We start from the raw sequence: 26,712 nt of genomic DNA on the forward strand, positions 1-26,712 counted from the left end.
TGGTGTTTCTGCCTGCGTATGCTCCATTCTATAACCCGATTGAATACCTTTTTGGCTACATCAAGAAGTATCTCAAACGCTCCTATATCGAAAACAGTTCAATAGAGTTGTCGGTTGTCATTTCAAATGCTGTTGAACATTTCAAACAATATGATTTACAAAAGCGTTTAGAAAGTGTGGTTATAAATCAGGTGGTGTATTTGATGCCAGTATCGGATTGAACGCAAATAACAGATGATTATGTTGAATAAACATATTTCTAAATTTTCATTTACATTATTGCTTCATCTAATTCATAAATCATTCCATTTCGTTTTAAACATAAGCATCCAGTGTTTTGGTAAAAAAATGAAACTCATCGAATTGCTTCGTCATGTTTTCTATCAGTGTTCTCAATTTGGCAGCTGTGGTTGTCATTTTTATTTTCCGCTGTATTCTAGATTTCAACTTTACCAGCAATAGTAGTTTTGCGTGAATTTGATAGTGTCAATTTTTTGCTATTTTCTTGGTGGTTTTTTGTAGACCAACCTTTTTTTTTAAAGGATTCATGCTAGTGTTCAACTATTGAGAAAAATTCGCCTGATTGTGTAAACTTCTGATGACACTGAGTGTTTTGTTCTGTTTAATCAATATTACAAAAAAATTTAATTCATTGTATGTGTATTCGGTATTTGATATTAGGGCCATAAAATAACATCGGTTTGATCAGTCGTAGTAATCATAGATTTTGTAATATGTACTATTAATTCTTTGCAATTCATATGCCGTTCGACGTTTCCTAGACATCGCTATTGGATTGCCTAAAGAGAAAAAGTTTATTGCGGCGTATTTTTTTTTTGGCTGTACTGCCGGTTATACGAAACAGTTTGATAAAAAAAAACAAAGTGGCTACCTACAATTACGTTGAACATCCAAGTGAAAAACACATAAGAACAGAATGTCTAACACAGACGGTGAGAAATTTGAACTTTCTCGTGATGAGTTACAAAACATTTCCCGGTGTTTGGAAAATGAAGAATTTCGGAAGTTGTTTGTCGAGTATTGTGAAGAACTCAACGATCCAGCGAATCGGAAACAGTATGAAGATGAACTGAAAATTTTAGAAGCTGAAAGGGGATACGATGTGAAATTTATCAACCCTAAGCCGGGTTATGTAATTAAAACTGTATCTCAGGAAAACCTGAAAGTTTTTGTCAATATTTGTTATTGTGATCTTGTCGGTCGCCCGATAAGTCAAGGCTCAACAAATGAGTCAGGTCAACGAGGTCTGAAATGGAGTATTCCATATGCTCAAAGTCACCCTAGAAAGGATTACGATAACAGAAAGAAAGAGTGTGTAGTATACGACGTTGTATTTCATCATGATACGCTCAAGTTGGCTAATTCTAACAGGAGTTTTCGAAAATTGGTTACTGACACTGCCCTTGATGCTGTAGAGAAGTCATTCGAGGTTTTACTGGATAAGGCTAACTTGAAATTTCCAAAATTACAGTACAAAGGAGTACCAAAAATGACCGTCATTCGACAAAAACTAAATAATCAGAATTTCCAAAACGAATGTTTGATCGATAAAATGGATTCTACAAAAGATAAAAAGATAAAAAATAAGGCGAGTGATAGTTTTGAAAAATCTCAATGTAATGAAGAAGCAGTATCCTATGTCACTCCTGCTTTTAAGCTAATTCATCGAAAAAATATAGAGTATCACGAGTTGACAAATGAAGTAGATGCAAAGCTTGAAGCCGCCATTCCAAAAGAATTAGTTTTAACAATCCAACTGCCGCTACTAAAATCAGCTGCCGATTGCCATTTGAATATCACCAATAAAAAAATATATTTAGTCAGTGAAAATCCAGCAAAATACAAATTACATGTAAAGTTGCCATACGAAGTTTCAGAAAAAGAAGGACATGCAAAGTTTAACACCGATGAAAAAACACTCACTATAACTTTACCAACATCAAAAAAAGTTTGCACTATGCTGGAAAATTTAGTTAGTTTGAATCATATTGATAGGTGAGTAAATAATTTTAATACGAATGTTTGAATTGTTCTGTCCATGGCGCTAGATTCTTTTTAGATAAAATTGTCCTGCTATCGATTTTGTGAAATAAAGTTGTCCTATAACGACCACACAATTGTTGGATATGCTATAAGTGTATAATATTTGCATAGTTGGTCGGCGTGCAACCAAACTGAACCGAGCGCCAAAAACCTTATATCGAGTACCTAATCGGCGTTCGAAATCTTTTTACCCCGCATATTTTTTGTGAGCTGCTACAGATAATTTTTGTTACAATATCATTATAAACTGTTCAAATGATTTCGTTTTTTATGAAAGATAGATAGATTTCTAACCCTGAAAAGATAGTCATATTTTGATGTTCATAAAAGGATAATCATGCTTTAAATTGACTCCCGATATTTAAATAATCGAAAATGTAAATTTTTCTTCATAAGTTTTCAATGAATCATCGTAACACAACCATCGTAACACATGAATAAATAACAAACACCAGAATTCAGGTTTAAATATTTTTGTATTGATTAAGAAAAAACGAGAAAAACTACTGTACTAGAAAAAAAAGGCAATAATGCTGAAAGCGAGGAGTCAAATTGGCGTATACTATCTCTCCAGGGTTAATTTTCACATCCACTGGACTGCCGTTCCAAGCAAAACTCCCAGCATACATAAGGTTTGTGTAGAACATGGGACAACCTTGCTTGGAACGGCAGTGGAGTTATTGACTGATTTTTCATTAATAATGGCGCTTGGTCCGGTCTGGTCGCACGCCGGCCAATTGTAAACTATGTTTTTTCGTTCACACACTATTTGTTCAATACGGCACAATACAAATTCGTCTTTTACGGAGCCAATTATTTGGGCACATTTTTTATCTCCATATAAATCATGTTTATATGCATCACAAAATTTTTTAACACCAAATATTTGTTGCGATAGCTTGTTCTGTCTTCTATCATTTAAAAATAACCATCACATTCAAAATTTAGTGCCGATTCGCGGTATTTTTATTGTCTAGAACGGCACCACTGAATACTCAGTGAAAAAGATGACAGATGTTATATTTTCGTAAATCTTGGTTCAACCTAACAAAAACCGTGATAGCTTGGAAATATGTAGAAAATATTTTAGGGCATAATTTAAACTTTTTTGAAAAAAAGGCTGTCAATCGTTATTCAGAAACAAAATACTTCATATGGCTTTCATGCTTTTATTAGGCTCTTTTGTTTTAGAGTCTCTTCTAAAAGTTGATGTAGGTTCTTATATTTTTCTTCGTCGTCATGATGATTGGATGAATAGATTTCAAGTGTTATAAAAAACTCTTGAATACATGTTTTGGAAAACCTTGACGAAAAAAAAGTTCGATAGAATATGAAGTAGAGCTTCACTTATCAGTAATGTTCCATTTTCTTTAAAAGTTGTTTTGTTATTTGAGTAGGGATTGCTGTTGGGCCTTATGTCAGCTTGAAAATTTAACATGCCATTTTTACTCTTTTTGATATTTTAATTATCTTTTCAGTCACAACTCACCTGCAACTACACCCGTGAAAACACCGTCTGTCCTCGAAGAAACGCAGAATACTCCAGCTTTCAAAGTTATGGGAGGACCCCAAGTAATTTCAAACTTGGAATCCAAAAAAATTGTCTTTCCTAAATTTTCAACCAATCGCATGGAAAACACGTTTGCATTTACTCTTAACGTTCGAAATGTTGATCCTGCTTCAATTGAGTTGCAGACAGATACCGAGTTCGTCCGCTGTCTATTTACAAATGTTAGCACCGGATTTTTTCCCTGCTATTATATATTTTGTGTGCGTTTTCCTAACGCAAACGTTGCTGAGGTGTTGCACGAAGAATGGGATAACAATTTTATTTTACAAGTTATATTAGTCGACAGTACACTTGTTGATTGTTATTATGCCGGCCCTGATGAGAATAACCTGATAAAATATCACTTACTAGAAGACATCAGCCAAAATGTAAACAAGTTTGAAAAAGAAATTGAAGATGACAGTCTAAGTATAGCAGTATCTAAAGCTGCTGCTAAGCGTGAACGTAAAACCAGTTCCGGTGTAAGCATCGAAATCAAGACACGGTGCGACTTAGATACTAGCGACGATGACATTACAAAAAATGCAATCGATCAAAATTGTAAGACTGATCTGCCTTCGAAAAAGGATAAAACTGTGAACGAAATAAATATCTGCAAAGATAATAGTACAATTTCATTTTCAAAACATGAAAAATATATTGAAGTAGATAACGAATTGAGTTCCCAGACCGATGATAAAGAATTAAGAAAACAGAGACGGAACTCCCGCAAAAAGAACAAAAAACGATCCCTTTCTGAATCCTGCTGTGATAATCTAAAAGTAAGTATAAATAACGATATCTATGTTTCTTACTCATACCATAAAGCGATTCATTTCATATATCGGTTATGTCCTCGAAAGTGTACTGGAAACGTTTTTTAAAGGTTCACAGTACAGTCATGTTTTCTACGCGTTTTTTCGCACCTTTTCTACAATGTTTTTTCACGCGGATTTTTGCAATCCCGCGATTTTTTACGCAGATATTTGAATTAACGAGGTGTTTTACGCGTTATCCGGTAATTCAAAAATCTTCACGCGGATTTAGAACCAAAAACCTTTAAGTTCAGTAAAAGACTTATTCAAAAAAAAAAACCCTCCACCCTCCGATCGATCCGGAATGACCATAAAAGAGGACAATTTTATATACTGGGCGTTAGGGTGCCAGCCAAAATGGTCATCTCGAATTTCAAAAAAAAAACCTTGTACAAAATGTTCACCTGCTCGAAAAAACACCCTGTGCAAAATTTCAGCTCAATCGGACTTAAAATGGGGTGGCGCAAAGCGATTGAAGTTTGGCTTTTTTAAAAACCGAAAAATCGCCCAAAGGGGGGGGGAAGGTACGTGAAATTTCGGTTTTCACATTTTTTTTGATGCCAAATGACTTAAAAACGCATGAAACGTCGAGAATTGGTGTCATCTGAAAAATTTTTTTTTGCAAAAATTTACTCTCTGGGACTTAGTCGTTTTTTCAATTGTGGAAGGCGGAGTTCAAAATGTTTAGAATTTATCTTTTGAAATTGATCACTAGTCTCTCGAAATAGCTTGTATAATGATATACACTATAACTAGCATCGAATACATTATGTTTCATTAGGGTGGTTCATTTATTCGGCATAGGGTGGTTCATAATATTGTGAAAAATGAGTATGAAATAAAAAAAAGCACTTCGGTTCGTTTGATTGGTGTGACATCTTCGACAAAGTTGTAGATAATAATTCTGTCTTTTCAAAAAAAATTACACTCAAAAGATTATTCATTCAATAGTTAGAAGAAAGATCAAAAATTATCATTTTTTGAAAACTTGATTTTTTTTAATGAAACCTACGTAAGATTACCAAAACAATGAAACCAGTCCAATCATATAGAAATCAAGAAAAATAAGTTATCATTTTTTGAAAAAAAAAAAATTTGAAAAAAACAAAATTATTTTCAATTATTTTTTTTTAAAAGGCATATTTTTTTTTGGAAGGACAAAATATTATCTACAGCTTTGCCGAAGACACTATGCCGTTTCGACTGTAGACATATTTTTAATTTCCAATAGAGCGCTCTATGAGGAATCAAGAATATTTCTACAGTCAAAACGGTTTATTTGATTGGCATAGTGCGTATGTGGCAAAGTTGTAAATAATAACTTCGTTCCTCAAAAAAAAAAAAATGTACCCTGTGAAAAAAAAAATAATTTAAAAAATACCGTAAGGCGCCCTAATTCTGCGCGGTTCCTAATTCTGCGCACTTCGTATTTAAATGTTAAAAAATATCAGATTTTCAAAAATGAAGTTGGGAAGTGATTTCCTATATATTAACTGTTAACTTTCTGCTTATGTTTCCTTACTTACTAAACGGCATCAACATTTTGGTACGAGGTGCGCAGAATTAGGAGCCGCGCAGAATTAGGACGCCTCACGGTATAACTTTTTTTTCTGATTTCTCCATGGCCGGTTTCGTTGTTCAGGTAAACTTTCGTAGTTTTTATAAAAAAAATAAGTTTTTTTAAATGGGCTGTTTTCGATAATTAATTTATAACTTTCTTTTATTTTTTTTAAATTAGTAATTTGTTTTTAGAGTGTATTTTTTTTTTTTTTTTGAAAAACAAAACTAATATCTACAACTTTGCCGAAGATGTCACACCGCTCAAACGAACCGTGTTGGCTCTAAAAATTTTTGTAATCATCAATACCTATCCGAAATAGCAATTTCCTTTTCAAAAATAAGTTGTGTTTCAATAAATTAAACCAATAGCACAAAATGGCATCTTTTGTCTATAAAAACGTCTATGCAAAGTTTCAGCCAATGGGCACGTTCACGTTCTGATGATGTAAACTTAACAGAAAATGTATGGTCGAATTGTCAAAACGACGCAAACCCAGAAACAACGAGTCAATTGTGTTGCGTATCTGATTGAGATCCCTATACTCTCATTATCACTGAATAACATAGATACAGTCTTTTGTCCGATTATATAAGCCAGAGCACTGTGTGTTCAATCAAGTGTTGGCAAAGGGCATTATCGTGGTAAATAAAACGAATAAATTGTCTGGTACAACATTCGAAATACGAGTGCAAGTGTCTTAGAGAGTAGATTTTTCAAACAAAGTAATATAACATATTCCATCAGTTTCCACCGTTTCATTTAAAAGTTTAAGACACTTGGAATCGAAAACATTTTTCAAATATTTAAACTCCATGTACCTCCCGTGTGTGGTTTTGTAAATGACATGAGAGCATTCAACATTTTCCACGAGACACAATCTTAATTTTGGTTGAGTTAATTTTTTTTGCACAGAGTACCTAGTTTGATACATTTTGTAAATTTGTTTTGTAATATTTTGCCATTTTACTTATAATTTTTCCAATTCAACATTGCCACCCTAACGACAATGATATAACAAATATTATATTTTCAAGAATTTTTCTATTGGTATTCAGTGAAAAGTGATTTTTTTCATTTTATACTCATTTTTACACAATATTATGAACCACCCTATGTCGAATAAATGAACCACCCTAATGAAACATAATGTATTCGATGCTAGTTATAGTATATATCATTATACAAGCTATTTCGAGAGACTAGTGATCAATTTCAAAAGATAAATTCTAAACATTTTGAACTCCGCCTTCCACAATTGAAAAAAAACGACTAAGTCCCAGAGAGTAAATTTTTGCAAAAAAAAAAATTTTTTTTCAGATGACACCAATTCTCGACGTTTCATGCGTTTTCAAGTCATTTGGCATCAAAAATTTTTTTTCGAAAACCGAAATTTCACGTACGCCACCCCCTTGGGTGATTTTTCGGTTTTCAAAAAAGCCAAACTTCAATCTCTTTGCGCCACCCCATTTTAAGTCCGATTGAGCTGAAATTTTGCACAGGGTGTTTTTTCGAGCAGGTGAACATTTTGTACAGGGTTTTTTTTTTTGAAATTTTCTGGTCACTTTTTTCCATACGAAAATTGTTGAGTTAAAGCCTTTCTTGGAGTTTTTTTAAAGCCTTTCTTTGTGTTTTACTTAACGCGGACTTTTGAATTAACGCGTTTTTTCCAAGCGGGCTTCTGAAAAAACGCGGATTTTTGTTTTACGCGGTGTTTTTACGCCTTTTTTGCAAGGTAATCATCTTCCGCGTAAAAAACCTGACTACAAAATTTTTTTCTCCAGTTATAACTATGCAAACAAACACCTTGCAATATATGAAAAAAACAAAAAAGAGTAACAAATAGTTTTTGATTTCTCTGTCTTTTCTTTAACCCGTAAAGACCCGGGACGGAACTTTTTTTTAGAAAATGGTCGTTCTCAGCGATGCTGCGGCCGATTTGAGTAAACTCGGAATATTATTCAAGGGGAATAGTTGCTCTAAGTTTTAGTAAGGGTGCCACCCCTCCCAGTTTATGTGAGACCCAAATATGTCTGTGCCTTTTTTTATTTTTTCCTACTGATTGAACAAACGCATGGATTTATCATACGTATCAAATGTCCTTTGCATCAAATCATGTCAAGTAGATGAAATACGATTAACAAAAGTAAATTTTGAAGTTACCAAATTATTTCAGTGCAAAATCACATAACTACGTATTTTCATAGAAAGTCAAAAAAGATGTTCTACTGAGGGAGATTGTAGCTGTGTCCTTCAAGTTTTCTACTCTACATTTTCAGAATTAGGTCTTCTAAGTCCAAATATGTTAAAAGATTCATTCTAGCATATACAGATTTTGAGAAAAACAAGTTTGAATTCACTAAAGTACGAATTTTCATGGAAATTCGATTTTCTCAGTCTCTCACAGTAGGTTTCTATTTTGTTTTTCCATTTTTCAACTTTGCATTTTTAGAAAAAGGTCTCCTGAATTCAATTATGGCGAAAGATTTATTCTAGCATGAACAGATTTTGAGAAAAACAAGTTTGAATTCACTAAAGTACGAATTTTCATGGAAATTCGATTTTCTCAGTCTCTCACAGTAGGTTTCTATTTTGTTTTTCCATTTTTCAACTTTACATTTTTGGAAAAAGGTCTCCTGAATTCAAATATGGCGAAAGATTTATTCTAGCATGAACAGATTTTGAGAAAAACAAGTTTGAATTCACTAAAGTACGAATTTTCATGGAAATTCGATTTTCTCAGTCTCTCACAGTAGGTTTCTATTTTGTTTTTCCATTTTTCAACTTTGCATGTCTAGAAAAAGGTCTCCTGAATTCAAATATGGCGAAAGATTCATTCTAGCATGAACAGATTTTGAGAAAAACAAGTTTGAATTCACTAAAGTACGAATTTTCATGGAAATTCGATTTTCTCAGTCTCTCACAGTAGGTTTCTAATTTTTTTTTCATTTTTCAACTTTACATTTTTAGAAAAAGGTCTCCTGAATTCAAATATGGCGAAAGATTTATTCTAGCATGAACAGATTTTGAGAAAAACAAGTTTGAATTCACTAAAGTACGAATTTTCATGGAAATTCGATTTTCTCAGTCTCTCACAGTAGGTTTCTATTTTTTTTTCCATTTTTCAACTTTGCATTTTTAGAAAAAGGTCTCCTGAATTCAAATATGGCGAAAGATTTATTCTAGCATGAACAGATTTTGAGTGAAACATGGTTAAAATTATCAAAGTATGTACGCCTTAGACAAGTAGGGTAAATATGTATAAAACGCCCCCCGGGACATAACGCCCCAGTCCATTTATTCGGAAACACACAAAAAATAAGACATAAGACTATTGGGAATCCGTGACGGGTCATAAAACCAACCTTCTGTGCAAGTTTGATAATTGTCACTAGCAGCAAAAAATAAACAAAAATCAATTTTGATTTGAGCTGCTTCAGATCTAATTTTTTGCAGTGTTTCCGTAACGTTTTTCCACTAATGTATAAAGTTTATTATCTGGTATTTGCACTTATATATCTCAAATGAACCTCTAGGCAGCTGTATCTAGTGAAGAAACGATAAAAATTGTATAATTTGCTTAAGTATTCAATGCTTTCAGCTTCATTACAGTTCCCGGGCAATATGCCCCACCGCTAGCCCGGCTGATTTGTTCATTGTTTTAGCGTTTGCTTCTGAGACTTCAAGCGCTGTTTCACTTCGCATGCTGAGCTGGCATATGAAGCTACCGCATGGGGCATATTATACTGCATCTGGGGCGTTTTGCCCCGGTAGATTGGAAAGCTTGCAACTTAGTCCTATTTTTTAATAAAATTATGGCGTTTTTGTGTAACAGTAATTACAAAACAAAATAATAGCAGTGCATTACCAACTAAATAGTGTATCCAACTGCATGAAAGCTTTGTTGTTTGTGATAAACATAGCTACAATATTGACGATGTTCCTTAGGGGGGGCGTATTATACCTGTTTACCCTAATTATATCTGTATCTAACTAGATACCAGCAACTCGGTATCAAAGTTTTGGTTTATAGCATAGAGCAGAATTCGTATATTTATAAACCATACGGAATCTCGGGTTGGCTTAGAAATATACGAACTGAAAAAAAAAATTAAAACCTTTCAAGTTTTAAAACAAAAAAAAAGAGTCACGTGGCTTGTGATTAGTCTTTAGAGTAAATAAAGCGGACGATAGAGTTTTTTTTGTTTTCTTGGACAATTTATACGGAGACTACGGTCAGAACTACGAATAACTAACCAAACCAACGAAGATAAAAAAAATCGATGTGAGCACTGGCACCGCAAAACGTTTGTGTTAGTGTGTACCTTAGTGTACCTTAGTGAGTACCTTAGTACCTTAGTGAGTTCAAACTCGTTTTTCTCAAAATCAGTTCATACTAGAATAAATCTTTCGCCATATTTGGATTCAGGAGACCTTTTATAAAAATGCAAAGTTAAAAAATGGAAAAATAAAACAAAAATTCACTGTGAGAGACTGAGAAAATCAAATTTCCATGAAAATTCGTACTTTAGTGAATTCAAACTTGTTTTTCTCAAAATCTGTTCATGCTAAAATAAATCTTTCGCCATATTTGAATTCAGGAGACCTTTTTCTAAAAATGTAAAGTTGAAAAATGGAAAAACAAAATAGAAACCTACTGTGAGAGACTGAGAAAATCGAATTTCCATGAAAATTCGCACTTTAGTGAATTCAAACTTGTTTTTCTCAAAATCTGTTCATGCTAGAATAAATCTTTCGCCATATTTGAATTCAGGAGACCTTTTTCTAAAAATCTAAAGTTGAAAAATGGAAAAACAAAATAGAAACCTACTGTGAGAGACTGAGAAAATCGAATTTCCATGAAAATTCGTACTTTAGTGAATTCAAACTTGTTTTTCTCAAAATCTGTTCATGCTAGAATAAATCTTTCGCCATATTCGAGTTCAGGAGACCTTTTTCTAAAAATGCAAAGTTGAAAAATGGAAAAACAAAATAGAAACCTACTGTGAGAGACTGGAAAATCGAATTTCCATGAAAATTCTTACTTTAGTGAATTCAACATCCTAACGACATGCCCAGCCCACCGTAGTCTCCCGATTTTCGCCGTTTGAACGATGAGTGGTTCTCCCAGCAGCTGATGCAACTCGTGGTTCATCCGCCTCCGCCATGATCCATCTTCCATCTGCACTCCACCACAGATGGTACGCAACACCTTTCGTTCGAAAACCCCAAGGGCGCGTTGGTCCTCCACGAGCGTAGTCCAGGTTTCGTGGCCGTAGAGGACTACCGGTCTGATCAGTGTTTTGTAGATGGTTAACTTCGTGCGGCGGCGGATTTTTTTCGAGCGGAGTGTCCTCCGGAGTCCAAAGTAGGCACGATTTCCTGCCATAAGGCGTCGACGAATTTCTCTGCTGGTGTCGTTGTCAGCAGTCACCAGTGAGCCCAGGTACACGAACTCGTCTACCACCTCGATTTCATCACCGCTAATATGAATTCGTGGCGGGAGGTTGACACTGTCTTCTCTGGAACCTCTTCCTCTCATGTACTTGGTCTTCGATGCGTTTATGGCCAGTCCAATTCGTCCGGCTTCAGCCTTCAGTCTGATGTACGTCTCCGTCATCATTTCAAGGGGTCGTGCTACAATATCAATGTCATCGGCGAAGCCAAAGAGCTGAACAGACCTTCTAAAAATCGTGCCACTCGTGTCGATACCAGCCCTACGTATCACACCTTCCAAAGCGATGTTGAATAGCAAGCACGATAATCCATCACCTTGCCGTAACCCTCTTCGAGATTCGAAGGGACTCGAGAGTGTCCCCGAAACTCGAACTACGCACATCACCCGATCCATCGTCGACTTGACCAACCGTGTCAGTTTATCCGGAAAGCCGTAATCGTGCATTATCTGCCATAGCTGGTCTCGTACGATTGTGTCGTATGCCGATTTAAAATCGATGAACAAGTGATGTGTGGGCACGTTATACTCACGGCACTTCTGTAAGACCTGCCGTACCGCGAATATTTGGTCCGTGGTGGCGCGGGCACCCATAAATCCCGCTTGGTATTGCCCCACGAATTCCCTTGCAAACGGTGATAGTCGAAGGCACAGAATTTGAGAGAGTACCTTGTAGGCGGCGTTCAGCAACGTGATTGCGCGGTAGTTGCAGCAATCCAACTTGTCGCCTTTTTTGCAGATGGGGTACACTGTACCCTCCATCCACTCCTCCGGTACTACCTCCTCCTCCCAAATCTTGGCAATAACCCAGTGTAGCGCCTTAGCCAGTGATTCACCACCGTGTTTTAACAGCTCGCTGGGGAGTTGGTCAGCTCCAGCGGCTTTATTGTTTTTCAGCCGGCCGATCTCCTCTCTAACCTCCTGGAGGTCAGGGGCTGGGATTCTGTCGTCATCTGCGCGTACACCGAGATCTACTACCACTCCGTCGTCGTCCTCTGCTACATCGCCATTAAGGTGCTCATCGTAGTACTGCTTCCACCTGTCAATCACCTCACACTTGTTCGTTAGAAGGTTGCCGCCCAGGTCCCTGCACATGTCGGCTTGTGGCACAAAGCCTTTGCGGGAACAGTTTAGCTTCTCGTAGAACTTTCGTGTGTCATTCGCACGGTACAGTGCCTCCATCGCCTCGCGATCTCGATCTTCCTCCTGGCGCTTCTTCTTCCGTAAGACCGAGTTTTGCCTGTTCCGTGCGCGTCGGTAGCGCTCCACGTTCGCCCTCGTTTGGTGTTGCAGCATTCTCGCTCTTGCTGCATTCTTCTCTTCCACTAACTGTTTGCACTCGTCGTCAAACCAGTCGTTTCTCCTGTTCGGAGCCATAGTACCAAGCGCCGCTACAGCAGTACTACCTATGGCTGATCGAATGTCCCTCCAGCCATCTTCAAGAGTAGCTGCGCCAAGCTGCTGTTCTTCCGTTGGTAATGCTGCTTCCAGCTGCTGCGCGTACTCCCGTGCAACCGCGGTGTCCCGTAGTTACCGTAGGATTACCAATTTCTGAAGACCGTCATTAGCCAGCGTTGGCAAAATGTTTGTTTGTGATGTATTTCGATTATTTTTTGCGGATCTAGTAATAACCAACTTATCCGTCAGTCAATCGTTTCCGGAATGATCTACGTTCTTTCTACTTCATAAAACGTTCCCCCCATTTCACATAACTTTGTTTCTGTTCTGCCAAGTTATCGATAACATAATTCTTTTGCAGATTTTTTTACTTTTTTTTTCTTCATCTATAGTTTATTTGACACGGCACAAATACAATTCAATGTTTAACGGCGCCAATTATATCTGGTAGCTTACTTTCTAAAGTATCTTAATAACTAAAAGCAAATTTTTTATCCTCGCTGCCGACTTCGAGCTGAAACTAAATCTAACTTAAAGCTAGAATATTTTGCATTAAAAGCACAGGTTTGCTGTTTGATGGTTTTCATTGCCATAGGTAAGCAGCATATCAAATTTGTTCCGCTGCTGGGCCAAGATATTACGGACTGGCATATTGGGTTGTTTCCATCGGGCCTTGAGAGTATCGTGCGGGTCTGATTGCTGTTTCCGGATCCGGGGTCTTAACGTGTTCTTGTCGTTTGGTTGGATGTAGGCGGAAGGGGATAGGACTAAACTGGGGCGTGGATGGATTTCAGGAAAACGTATATAAGGGACATGTAGGATAGGTCACGGCTCGCCAAGACATCACGAACAGGAACAGCCGGCTGCCTACCTTCGGCCTGCAGGGAAGCTATTAATCTAGACCTGGCGTCACGGTGTACAGGGCATGACCAAACAACGTGCTCTATGTCTTGATAACCTTCACCACAGGCACAGATACCACTCTCCCCGAGCCCAACACGACGGAGATGCGCGTCAAATCTATAGTGATTGGACATAAGCCGGGACATCACGCAAATGAAATCCCGACCTACATCCAACCCCTTGAACCACGGGTTCGTCGATACCTTGGGGATTATGGAATGTAACCACCTTCCCAGTTCCCCCTTGGTCCAAGAATTTTGCCAACTGATGATCGTATTCTGACGTACAAATGCGAAAAATTCATTAAAGGCAATTGGTCTTTCATAAATATCACCGCAACAACCCACCTTAGCCAAAGAGCCCGCTTTCTCATTACCCGGTATCGAGCAGTGAGAAGGGAACCACGCTAAGGTAATCTGAGTAGATTTTTCGGATAAAGCACTCAGATGTTCCCGTATTTTCCCCAGGAAATACGGAGAGTGCTTAACATCTTTCATCGATCGGAGAGCCTCAATGGAGCTGAGACTGTCCGTAAAGATGAAATAATGGTCCGTGGGCATTTTTTCGATAATCCCTAGGGTGTACTGAATTGCAGCTAATTCTGCGACGTAAACAGAAGCAGGATTATCGAGCTTATGGGAGACGGTTAAATTGTTATTGAAAATACCGAAGCCAGTGGACCCATCAAGAAGTGATCCGTCAGTGTAGAACATATTGTTGCAGTTGATGTTTCGATATTTATTGGAAAAAATTTTGGGGATCTGCTGCACGCGTAAATGATCCGGGATTCCACGAGTTTCTTCTATCATGGATGTATCGAAAAACACAGTAGAATCAGAAGTATTTGATAAGTCGACACGATTAGGAATATTCGAAGAAGGGTTAATATCTTGGGACATGTGATTGAAATACAATGTCATAAAACGGGTTTGAGAATTAAGTTCGATTAACCTTTCAAAATTTTCAATCACGGGACGGTTCAAGTCCTCACATTTGATTAGAATTCGAGAAGACAGGCTCCAGAAGCGGTTTTTCAATGGTAGTACTCCAGCTAAGATCTCCAAACTCATCGTATGGGTCGATTGCATGCAACCCAGGGCGATACGCAAACAACGATATTGTATTCGCTCCAGTTTGATCAAATGTGTGTTTGCTGCGGAGCGGAAGCAGAAACACCCGTACTCAATAACAGACAGTATCGTTGTTTGGTAAAGCCTTATAAGGTCTCCTGGGTGGGCTCCCCACCATTGTCCGGTTATTGTACGAAGAAAATTCACTCTTTGTTGACATTTTTTCATCAGATACCTCACGTGACAACCCCAGGTGCTTTTAGAGTCGAACCAGACACCAAGATATTTGTGTACCAAAACCTAAGAAATCGTTTTACCCATTAACCCGTAAAGACCCGGGACGGAACTTGTTTTTTGAAAATGCTCGTTCTCAGCACTGGAACGGCCGATTTGGGAAAACTTAGAATTTTATTCAAGGGAATAGTTGCTCTAAGTTTTGGTAAAGGTGCCACCCCTTTGGACCTCTCTCCGTTTTTGTGAGACGCAAATATGTCTGTATTTTTTTCTAATTTTTCAAACAGATTGAGCAAACACTGGGAATTTTCATACGTATCAATTGCTCCATGTATCAAATCGTGTCAGGTTGATGAAATATGGTATGTAAGAATGAATTTTGGAGTTTCCAAATTATTTTAGTACAAAATCACAAAACTACGGATTTTCATAAAAATTCAAACAACAAAACCGTTATTAAAATTTTAAGCTCTACATTTTTGCGGTAAGTTCTCCTGAATCCATACGCGATGAAATATTTATTTTAGCATGCAAACATTTTGAGAGAAACCAGTTTAAATTCACCAAAGTACGTATTTTCATGGAAACCTGATTTTCTCAGTCTCCCAACATAGCTCTTAAATTTTCAAGCTCTATATTTTTAGAGTAACGTCTTCTGAATCCAAAGATGGTGAAAGATTCTTTCTAACATGCACAGATTTGGAGAAAATCAAGTTTTCATAAGAACTCGTACTTTAGTGAATTCAAACTCGTTTTTATCTCAATCTGTGCATGCTAGAATAAATCTTTCAGCATCTTTGGAATCAGAAGACGTTACTCTAGAAATATAGAGCTTGAAGATTGAAGAGCTAAGTTGAAACCTACTGTGGGAGACTGAGAAAATCAGGTTTCCATGAAAATACGTACTTTAGTGAATTTAAACTCGTTTTTCTCAAAATATTTGCATGCTAAAATAAATATTTCATCGAGTATTGATTCAGGAGACCTTACTTCAAAAATGTAAGGCTTAAAATTTGAAGAACGATTTTATTATTTGATTTTTTATGAAAATACGTAGTTTTGTGATTTTGTACTGAAATAATTTAGAAACTCCAAAATTCACTCTTACATACCATATTTCATCTACCTGACATGATTTGATACATGGAGCAATTATTACGTATGACAATTCCCAGTGTTTGCTCAATCTGTTTGAAAAATTAGAAAAAAAAAACACAGACATATTTGCGTCTTACGAAAACGGGGAGGGGTCCAGAGGGGTGGCATCTTTACCAAAACTTAGATCAACTATTCCCCTTGAATAAAATTCCAAGTTTTCCCAAATCGGCGGTTCCAGTGCTGAGAACAAGCATTTTCAAAAAACAAGTTCCGTCCCGGGTTAATTGTGTTTGAAGCTGAGCAGGTTCATGCTTCCTAGAAAAAACTACTATCTCAGTCTTCTCCGGAGAGAATTCGATACCTAGCTGTAAAGCCCAAGCAGACAAATTGTCCAAGGTATCTTGCAACGGTCCTTGCAAATCGGCAGCTTTGGCTCCTGTAACAGAGATTACACTGTCGTCTGCAAGTTGTCTTATCGTGCATGAATTTGCCAGACATTCGTCGATGTCATTTACATAAAAGTTGTGAAGAAGGGGGCTTAAACATGAGCCCTGGGGAAGACCCATGTAGCTAATGCGAAAAGTTGCCAAATCGCCGTGCGTAAAATGCATGTGCTTTTCGGACAACAAATTGTGCAAAAAATTGTTCAAAATTGGAGAAAATCCTTGTCGGTGAAGTTTACCCGAAAGGATGTCAATAGAAACGGAATCAAAAGCCCCCTTAATGTCCAAGAACGCAGACGCCATTTGTTCTTTGCGAGCATACGCCAGCTGAATATATGTTGAAAGCAACGCAAGACAATCATTTGTCCCTTTGGCACGGCGGAAGCCAAATTGAGTATCTGATAGTAGACCATTTGATTCGACCCAATGGTCTAAACGACGGAGTATAATTTTTTCCATCAATTTCCGGATACAGGATAGCATTGCAATCGGCCTATAAGAGTTGTGATCAGAAGCTGGTTTCCCTGGTTTTTGGATGGCGATCACCTTCACTTGCCTCCAATCCTGCGGTACAATGTTTTGCTCCAGGAACTTATTGAACAAGTTCAACAAGTGCCTCTTGGCATTGCCGGGTAGATTCTTCAACAAGTTGAATTTGATTCTATCTAACCCAGGCGCGTTATTGTTACAGGACAGGAGGGCAACTGAAAATTCTGCCATCGTAAAAGGTGATTCTATCGCGTCGTGGCCCGGAGACGCATCGCGAACAATGTTTTGCTCAGGAACAGAGTCCGGACATACTTTCCTGGCAAAATCAAATGTCCACCGACTTGAAGACTCCTCGCTTTCGTTGACCGTTACGCGATTCCGCATTCTTCGGGCTGTGTTCCAAAGAGTGGTCATCGATGTCTCCCTCGACGTCTTGTTCACGAACCGACGCCAATATCCGCGTTTCTTTGCCTTAGCCAAACTTTTAAGCTTGGTATCAAGTTCCGAATACCGTAAATAGTCGCCAGGTATACCTCCTTTCTGGAAGGCCAAAAACGCGTCGGATCTTTGCGTGTAGACATCGGAGCACTCTTGGTCCCACCACGGAGTGGGAGGCCGTTCTTTGATCGTTAAGCCGGGATATTTCTTCGTTTGGGCTTGCAACGCGGCGTCGAGAATCAAGCCCGCGAGGAGGTTGTATTCTTCAAGTAGTGGATGGTGTTGAATCGACTCGACCGCTTTTGAAATCATTTCCTCGTATAACTTCCAATCGACATTCCGTGTGAGGTCATACGGAATGTCAATTGGTCGCATGCGAGTTGACCCGTTATTAATTGAAATAAGAATAGGCAAATGGTCGCTACCGTGAGGATCGAGGATTACCCTCCATGTGCAATCCAACCGTAGCGACGTCGAACATAAGGATAGATCCAAAGCGCTTGGGCGCGCTGGAGGTTTCGGGATACGTGTCATTTCACCGTTGTTTAAAATAGTCATGTCGAAGTCATCACAAAGGTTATAGATTAAAGAGGAGCGGTTATCATTGTAAGGGGAACCCCAAGCCACACCATGAGAGTTGAAGTCTCCCAAAATCAAACGTGGCGAGGGAAGAAGTTCTATTAAATCAAAGAGCAGCCGTTGCCCAACCTGTGCTCTGGGAGGAATATATATTGAGGCAATACAAAGCTCTTTACCTTGTATTGTCATTTGACATGCGACAACTTCGATGCCTGGAATCGAGGGGAGGTTAATACGATAGAAAGAATAGCACTTTTTAATCCCTAAAAGTACTCCTCCATATGGGGTGTCTCGATCAAGGCGAATAATATTAAAATCATGGAAGTTGAGATCAATATTTGAAGTAAGCCAAGTTTCACAAAGGGAAAATGCATCGCATTTGTTTTTATTTATCAAAACTTTAAACGAATCAATTTTTGGTAAAATACTTCTACAATTCCACTGTAAGACAGAGATAGAATCCTTCATATACGCAGTTGAATTAGGCATCGAAGGATACAATCGCTGCAAGGAGGGGCCATTGGGCAGTCAACTGCTTCAAAAATGATCTAACTGTTGGGAGGAATGCTGTAAGAAAAATTTTAATTGGATCGGGTACATTGAAATTTTCAAAAATCCAGTCCACAATGTCAGAAAATTTCACTAATCCAGAGTTTGTTTCATCAACTGGATGTGCAAAAGGAACAACTGGGGTTTTAGATGTTCCTGGCAGTGCTGGTAACTCCTTCTGGGACGTTAAATTTGCAAGCCCAGGAGGAGTTTGCTTCGGTTTTTCCGCAGCACTGTTTGGTTTGTTCGTACTTTTCATTACACTTTGGGAAATCTTAGGACCTTTACGGGGAAGTTTAGGAGAAGAAACATTTTTCCTCTTCCTAGACTCCCCAGGATTGGCATAAGATGTCCCCGCTGATGAATCGTCAGAATCGGTTTCATCAGAGGACAACAGATCAAAGGGGTTCGATGTTATGGTAGAAGTGGTCACGGTCTTCTTCAGCATCTCAGCGTAAGAACGCTTTGAACGCTCCTTAAGTGACCGCGCTCTGCGCTGCATGTACACCGGGCATGTGGAGAGCTCATGCTGATTTTCCCCACAGTGAATACATTTTTCAGCATTAACACTGCAAGAATCTTCCGCATGAGTCTCCCCACACTTGCTACATCTTGCCTTATTGCAGCAGTAGGCGGCTGTGTGGCCTAACTGCTTGCAATTGGTGCAATTCATAACACGGGGTACATACAATCGCACAGGCAGACGAACCCGGTCGATCGAGACGTGGCTAGGGAGTGCAGATCCGGCAAACGTAACGCGAAACGAGTCTGACGGAGTGTAAACTTTTTTACTTTTTTACGGAGTGTAAACTTTTTTTTAGTATAGCTGCCCTGTTGAGATCCGTCCGGGTAAAGCCTGGGGCGAGGGGGGACTGGAGAATGAACAGGGGAGGGGGTAACAGAAGGGTCAGGGTCAGGGGGGTTCGGGGATGGTGGCACAGGAGGCGAGGGATCTACATCCATCGCGCTAAATGTAGCGCACTAGCGCCGACAAGCACACGTACCTCTTTACTTCTTCCTTCCAGCAGTGGTTGTCCGATCGTTCGAAGCTGCACCCAAAGCAGCCAGCAGCACCAGTACAGCAGCACCAATACAGCCACCAGCAGTGAGCCGGGTGTGAGATAACTCAGCACAGCGACACGACTCGACTGTCAACTGATGGCCTTGAACTCGAAAGATCTATTCACTGTGCACAGATCAAAACTGCAGCTGGTATTTTGCACCAATACAGCCAAAGTTGCGAGCCGGGTACAGAACGTAGCGACACAACTCACAATCTAGTTGGCCTTTAGCGTGAATAATACACTCTTTTGTTTGGCTATTCGTACACACGGACCGGATTGTAATAGAACGACCACTTTGCACGTCCGTTTCTGTCAAGTGTTCGACGCGGAATGGATTTTTTTTACTTGTGCGTACATAAATTTTTTCATCCTTATATGTTTATTTAAAGAAATTCCGTAAAACTGGGCACGTCCCGCAACGTTGGCTTAAATGACTATTATACTGAAAGCTGGCGAACTGTCATTAGTTGTATTCTGTATTTCATGCTGTCTCGGTTCCCACAGTTTGCTATTATTATTTGAAAATTTGCCGCCAAAAAGAACTTAAATATAGAACGCGTAAATTGTTTTCGATTATTTGATTGATTCTATAGATGAGGAAAGTGATTTCGCAAAACAAATTTCCTTATACGCGATTAAGAAAATGGTTTTTGGAAAGATTCGGGGCGACTCTCAGCATAGTAAATACCCAAAAAAAAAACGCCATACGGAGGAAGGTGCCATCCAGCGTTTCAACAACGGTCTATACCGATGACCATTTCCAACGCCGCTTTCGAACGCATCTTAGGTTGTTTTTGAAACAGCGGTTAAGGAGAAAAGTGGTTTTTTATACAACGACCAAACGAAACGGGAAAATAGTTGGTAATACTCCCGAACAGATTTGCTTAAACCTTCCAGGTTCATTGAATAATATTGGCCAATCTTGTGAGGATTTGAGCTTTCCGCATCGTTTAGGCTGCAGACCAAAATGCCAACCAAAATGGTCATCTCAATAAAAAACCTATACAAAATGTTTACCTGCCCGAAAAACACCCTGTGCAAAATTTCAGCTCAATCGGAAATAAAATTGACTATTTAGTTTATTAAACAACAAAACAAATCAAAATGGGCGCTATTAGGGACCAATGTTTTTGTTTCCGGCATGGTGCTTTATCCAATGAAACCACTGGGACGGTGGTACCCCTCCAACGTCTAAGATGATATCACATTCCATAGCTGCTTAGCCTTTTGATCGCCCTGATTAATTACACACACCTACTGCTGTGCTCCATTAGCATGAATTTTCTCAAACTAATTTTTATTTTTATAACAACTTTTTATTTGTCAACATTCATGTTCTTTAAAGTAGACAGTGTATGCAGTTAAGAAAGCGAAAAATAGGCGAACTGAAAAATATGACCTGCGCCGCTTTCGAACGCATCTTAGGTTGTTTTTGAAACAGCGGTAAAGGAGAAAAGTGGTTTTTTATACAACGACCAAACGAAACGGGAAAATAGTTGGTAATACTCCCGAACAGATTTGCTTAAACCTTCCAGGTTCATTGAATAATATTGGCCAATCTTGTGAGGATTTGAGCTTTCCGCATCGTTTAGGCTGCAGACCAAAATGCCAACCAAAATGGTCATCTCAATAAAAAACCTATACAAAATGTTTACCTGCCCGAAAAACACCCTGTGCAAAATTTCAGCTCAATCGGAAATAAAATTGAGTAGTGGTTCACGCCGACACTTGCGTCCTACGACATGTTTAACAAGCGAGGCAAAACACTTCGTCTTCCGAGGCCGTCCAATTGAGTCCGCATTCAAAACACTCATCATCTTCGTAATATTATTACGAACATTCACTATCGAGCACAAAAAAAAACAACAGTTTGACATTTCATCAAATAGCAACGATTCGGCTCGTTGCTATCGCGTTGCCAAATTTAATAACTCGCTACTACCCGAGGTGGGGATTGCTAATTCCCAAACCAACATAGCAACGCCCGGTGCGGTTGCCGCGTTATGGTGGGAGCTGCCAAACTAGCTTTAGAAACTTCAATTTAGCCACTGGTGGGCTTGCTCTTACACTGCTCATGTAGTTGCAAGTGTGGGTTGAACATTTGCTCTGAATAGTTCTATTGCACTGCACCCAACCGTGCAAATACTCCACATACTCTCCTGGTTCGTAGCCATTTCACCGTCCCACCGTTAGGTCAAATAATAAAAGGGAGTCACGGTATATCACCATTCGTTCTCCTGTACGGGGTTACGGTGTTAATACCTTCAAAAATGTATTTTGTGATTAAGATAGATAGGGAATCGCTTAAGAATTGATTATAGATAGTCTGTTATAGTCTGTGATCGAAGACCTTGGAGTGCATCTTGATACGACGCTCTCCTTTAGGGAGCACTATTCCGCTGTGATAGCTAAAGCTTATCGAAATCTAGGGTTTATAATCAGGATCTCCAAAGAATTTTCAGACCCTTATTTTCTTCGTGTGCTTCACTATGCTGCTGTGGTATGGAGCATGATGTATAAAGACATGGTGTAACGATATGTCAAAAGCAGAATCGGCCATATTGAAGAAAAAAATTGCCAGCCAGTAGGTTTGTTTATAAACAACTAGGGCATAAAAATTATCGCATCTCAAAATATATCATTTGGATGCATTTAAATTATAAATATGGCAATGCTACATACCTTGCTATCAATATTCATTAATTTAAGTAACAATTTCCAACTTAAAACACCTGAATTTGCGGTCTTTAATTGCCTAGTTAGTGAGGATATATCAACAAACACGAAAAAGTTATTCGCTGTTGCATAGTGATGCTTCGTCTCCAACCCTCCAAAGTGAAAAAACGCTTCCTCACCCCGCGCCTAGTTTTTGGTCAAATCGTTACACCATGTTCTACTCATCATGGTATGGAGTCCGCATGCTGATGTCTGGACAGAGCCGGATTTACGATTAAGGGGGCCCGGGGCCCAGTTTACAGTGGGGGCCCCAAAATAAAACAAAACCGTTTTTTTATCGTACGAGTTAAAAACATTTATTTGTTATTGAAAAGTTACCAAAAAATTGCTATAATTTTTTCTTACGAGTTTTTTTTGCAGAGAATTTATTGATTGAATAATCAACATTCAACTCTTTCAGAATATTGTACTTTCAACTTAACAATGCTAAGTTTGACAGCCTTTCATTCTTCATAGTCGTACGCAACCTATTTTCATCAGTTTCATCTTCGAAAAAGACTTCCAGTTCGAGATCATTAGGCTCAAATAAACCCTTAAATAAAATAATTTTTGCTAGGCACTAACGAGTTTTTGATTTTTTTATTCATGTAATCTTCTTTTTTGAGCTCCACTTTGATATACACGGGGCACGGTGCTCCCACAGACCGTTATTATAAAAAAAAATGCACCAAAGAATCTGAGTACACCATTCGATTCGTTATGATGTCCAGAATCTCTGGTCAAAATTTCAAAATCATCGTACGGTACATTTTTGAGAAATGCCCTTTTGAAGGTCGAAAAGTACAAAAAAGGGATATTAAAACGACGAAATACTCAATGTAAAGCACGTTTTTCACCGCAATTTTATGAAACAACTTCCAAAATAGTTTCTACACATTCCAAGTATTATATTTCAAGACATTTACAATTGGTGGAAAGTTTTATTTGAAAATCCCACAATGCACAGTGGCCTAAGTTCGAAAAATCGTGATCATTCTAGATTTGGCTCTGAAAAATTGATTTTATGTACTCAATGTCTTCAGCAAAATTGTTTCATAGAACAAGGCCTTACTTTTGGCGTTTTTGGTTTTTCGATCAATCCACCTAACAGTTAGATAAAAAAAATATTTTTTCTAATTTTCAATATACTGGATTGCTTCCTACAGCAAAGTTGTGGAAAATTTTAAAAGAAAAACAATTGCTGAATACCTCGATGTTCATTGATATCGTTCAGGAGTTTGCTGTATTCCGCACTGTAATTATTAGCAAGTTCACTATTGAAAGTAAGTGACATGATTATTATATAACTTAATAGTTTAATTGGAAAAACACCATTCCGGAGACAGAGAGATTGTGCTGGTTCGAATCCCGTCATAATGAGATATATTATTCCAATTTATATCACATTTTTCTGTTTGCTTATTGTTTTATGTCAATACTCAATACAAGACAGTCCTTAAATTTTTAATTCTAACGGGGTTGCCAATGTGTGTGAAACGTGACAATGGGTAAGGAAATTTAGATAAAAAATTGCTAGACGTACATGTCGCCTAAGACTTTATGCCTTTTTTTTCTCTAATTTACACTGAAAAATATGTTCAGAACGAAAAGTCATTTAAAGAAACATTCATTTTACTTTTATTCCAATTAGGTTTTTAAATAGACTATTTAGTTTATTAAACAACAAAACAAATCAAAATGGGCGCTATTAGGGACCAATGTTTTTGTTTCCGGCATGGTGCTTTATCCAATGAAACCACTGGGACGGTGGTACCCCTCCAACGTCTAAGATGATATCACATTCCATAGCTGCTTAGCCTTTTGATCGCCCTGATTAATTACACACACCTACTGCTGTGCTCCATTAGCATGAATTTTCTCAAACTAATTTTTATTTTTATAACAAATTTTTATTTGTCAACATTCATGTTCTTTAAAGTAGACAGTGTATGCAGTTAAGAAAGCGAAAAATAGGCGAACTGAAAAATATGACCTGGAAAAACATACCGCATCCAGATTTTTGTGTTTTTCGGCATTGTCACAACTTTATTCGCAATTGCTCTCATAAACTTAAAAATGCAAAGACATGTGATTCGTTTTTTCCTTTTGCTTTCACTTGAACATCACTGCTTTTTCGAAATTCAGGCCGTAACAAATTTTCTTTTCTTTTATGTCACCGCCCCCCCCCCCCCTTTAAAAATCTTGAATATTGGAAGGGGAAGAAAAAAAAGCTCAAACCGTTTTGTTCATTTCAATGGTTTTCCGACAGCATAAATGCTTTATTTAGCAACAAACAAGTCCAGTAACAGCGAGAGTGTCGTTAAAAGGCAAGCGAAATAAATAATAATAATAATAAAGTGTTATTTTTCAACGTTTATTTGAGTGCAAGTTACAAACGTCATAACTTGCACACAAACTTTGATCAAAGATATTTCTTTTTTTCGTCTCGGTGTTAATTATTTTTTGCCACCCCCTTTGCCAACTTTGATAATCTTGGACATAAAAAGAATTCGAAATTTGTATCAGCCTTAATGGTAAAATTTACCTAATGTATTCTATTGGATCTTAAGGTTGTGACACTATTGCAATTTTTATCCAGGCTAGGAATTTGTGCACTAGCAAAACGATGTGTCTAAAAAGTTTTGAAATTTCGATCTGTGCGTTTTCGATCTACTCCTAAAAATGACTTTTGTCAAAATAATTAATAATTCCAATAATCTTTAACAAACATTTCGTATATATGTTATTTTAATGATAAAGCAGGTCCTACAACTTCCAACACAAAAATAGGTTCTTCTTAAGTTAGTCACTTGTAATTTTTTTCATAAAAAAAATTCATAAGAAAAATATAATTTATGCCAAACATACCTGATGTAAGCAGTCATTATTGATCCATTGATTGTTTGAAGATCCGAACAGTATTGGATGATGTGCTATTAAAGTGCGGGGCTCATAAAATCATTCATTCAACCTTGTGTATAACTTTTAATTGTATTGAATAAAATTCTATCTTTTATTTCGACAGGTAATAATGGAAAATGAGATTTCCAAGTTGGAACGAACTAACAATATAAGTTCTCAGGAGGATTCGGATCTGAAAAATGAAAAGCCATTAGGTGCAGTAGCTAACGTAACACAGCGTAAACCTCGAAGTAAATCGGAATCGTTTTCATTCAATACCAATACCTCCGATCATAGCGCTTCCGGTTCAACATCGATGGATAATTTATCTGCTTTAATACAGTTCAACCGAAAGTGCAAAGGCATCTTGAAGCGTTCTTGTTTCGAAAGAAGTATAAGTGAATGCTCATCGTTCGATGATCACACGTATTTGGCTACTTCAATGGATGGTGGCTCAAGTTTAGCTGAGTCAATTGATCACTCGCACGGAGAGCTTTCTGAGTACTGCAGGAAAACTGTTCGCTTTAACGATTTAATTAAAACCAAAATTTTCAGGTTTGTTAGAAGAACTTTCACGAACGTCATACTTTATTATTTTTATTATTTCACAGATCTAATTCCAGTATATTGGCACAGAAAAAGAAAAATGCAAAGAAAAATGAGAGCAAGCGTCGTGCTCAGTCTCGGCGCTTAAGTGAAGGTGAAAGTACCGATAACGATGACAAGGTAAATTTAACAATTGGCGATTAGGTTAGCTACGATTTCAATAATGCTTTTGATTTCCAGGAACTCCTAAACGATAGCAAACCTGACATTCTTGAGGTACAATCTGAACCGGAACATGATAGTGGAATCTCTTTAGACTCCGATGCAGGGCAGATTCTTGAGAAGGATACAAATTTGAAGAATGAACAGAATAATGCAATTACTAAACCTATTAGTATTGGTCAGTTGGTTACAACTGATGTCCCAAATAGTAAGAAGAATGTCAAGGATAAAAAAACTAAATCTTTACTTCGGAAAACTGTACAACGGTCTGATTCGAGTGATATTGGGTTTAAAAGCGACATGATTTTCGATATTGAAATGTGAAGATGTAATTTTACCCAAAGGAAAATGAGCACAACACTTTTTTTTCTATTTCAAACCATTAGGATTCAATACGATTTATTAACTCTAACATTAGCTTATCTAATTCATGGGAAGTAATCTGCTTGCTGTAACATAAAAGTAGAATGCATTTGCAATTGAAAATAATTTATCGCTATACAGTTTAGTGATAATAAGTTAAATTATATATGATTGGAAAATTGTGAATTTTCATAGATCACCTAGAATTTTCAATAAAATCGAATTCATGGATTGTTAAGAGCTCGAGTTCCATTTTTTG

General features: G+C 37.8%; 1 protein-coding gene across 2 annotated transcripts; it reads left to right on the top strand.

The window, feature by feature from the left end:
• Positions 1-414: 414 nt before the first annotated feature.
• On the top strand, positions 415-26,691 carry LOC129723615 (protein kintoun). 2 transcript variants are annotated; one of them, XM_055677943.1, is made up of 6 exons: positions 415-654; positions 783-2,016; positions 3,543-4,395; positions 25,447-25,877; positions 25,934-26,048; positions 26,109-26,691. In XM_055677943.1, exons 2-6 carry the CDS (start codon positions 938-940, stop codon positions 26,412-26,414), a joined length of 2,784 nt encoding a protein of 927 aa, XP_055533918.1. In that variant the 5' UTR covers positions 415-654; positions 783-937; the 3' UTR covers positions 26,415-26,691. The 2 variants fall into 2 exon arrangements, with proteins under 2 accessions (XP_055533918.1, XP_055533920.1); XM_055677945.1 differs by having other exon boundaries at positions 415-587.
• The last annotated feature ends 21 nt before the right edge of the window (positions 26,692-26,712 follow it).

The sequence above is a fragment of the Wyeomyia smithii genome, chromosome 2, assembly GCF_029784165.1.
Source record: "Wyeomyia smithii strain HCP4-BCI-WySm-NY-G18 chromosome 2, ASM2978416v1, whole genome shotgun sequence".
NCBI lineage: Eukaryota > Metazoa > Arthropoda > Insecta > Diptera > Culicidae > Wyeomyia > Wyeomyia smithii.

Coding starts and splice junctions, on each gene's coding strand:
- LOC129723615 (XM_055677943.1), top strand. CDS start 938: ATGTCTAACACAGACGGTGAGAAATTTGAACTTTCTCGTGATGAGTTA. Junction 4,396..25,446: donor CCTGCTGTGATAATCTAAAA/GTAAGTATAAAT, acceptor TTATTTCGACAG/GTAATAATGGAAAATGAGAT. Junction 25,878..25,933: donor ATTAAAACCAAAATTTTCAG/GTTTGTTAGAAG, acceptor ATTATTTCACAG/ATCTAATTCCAGTATATTGG.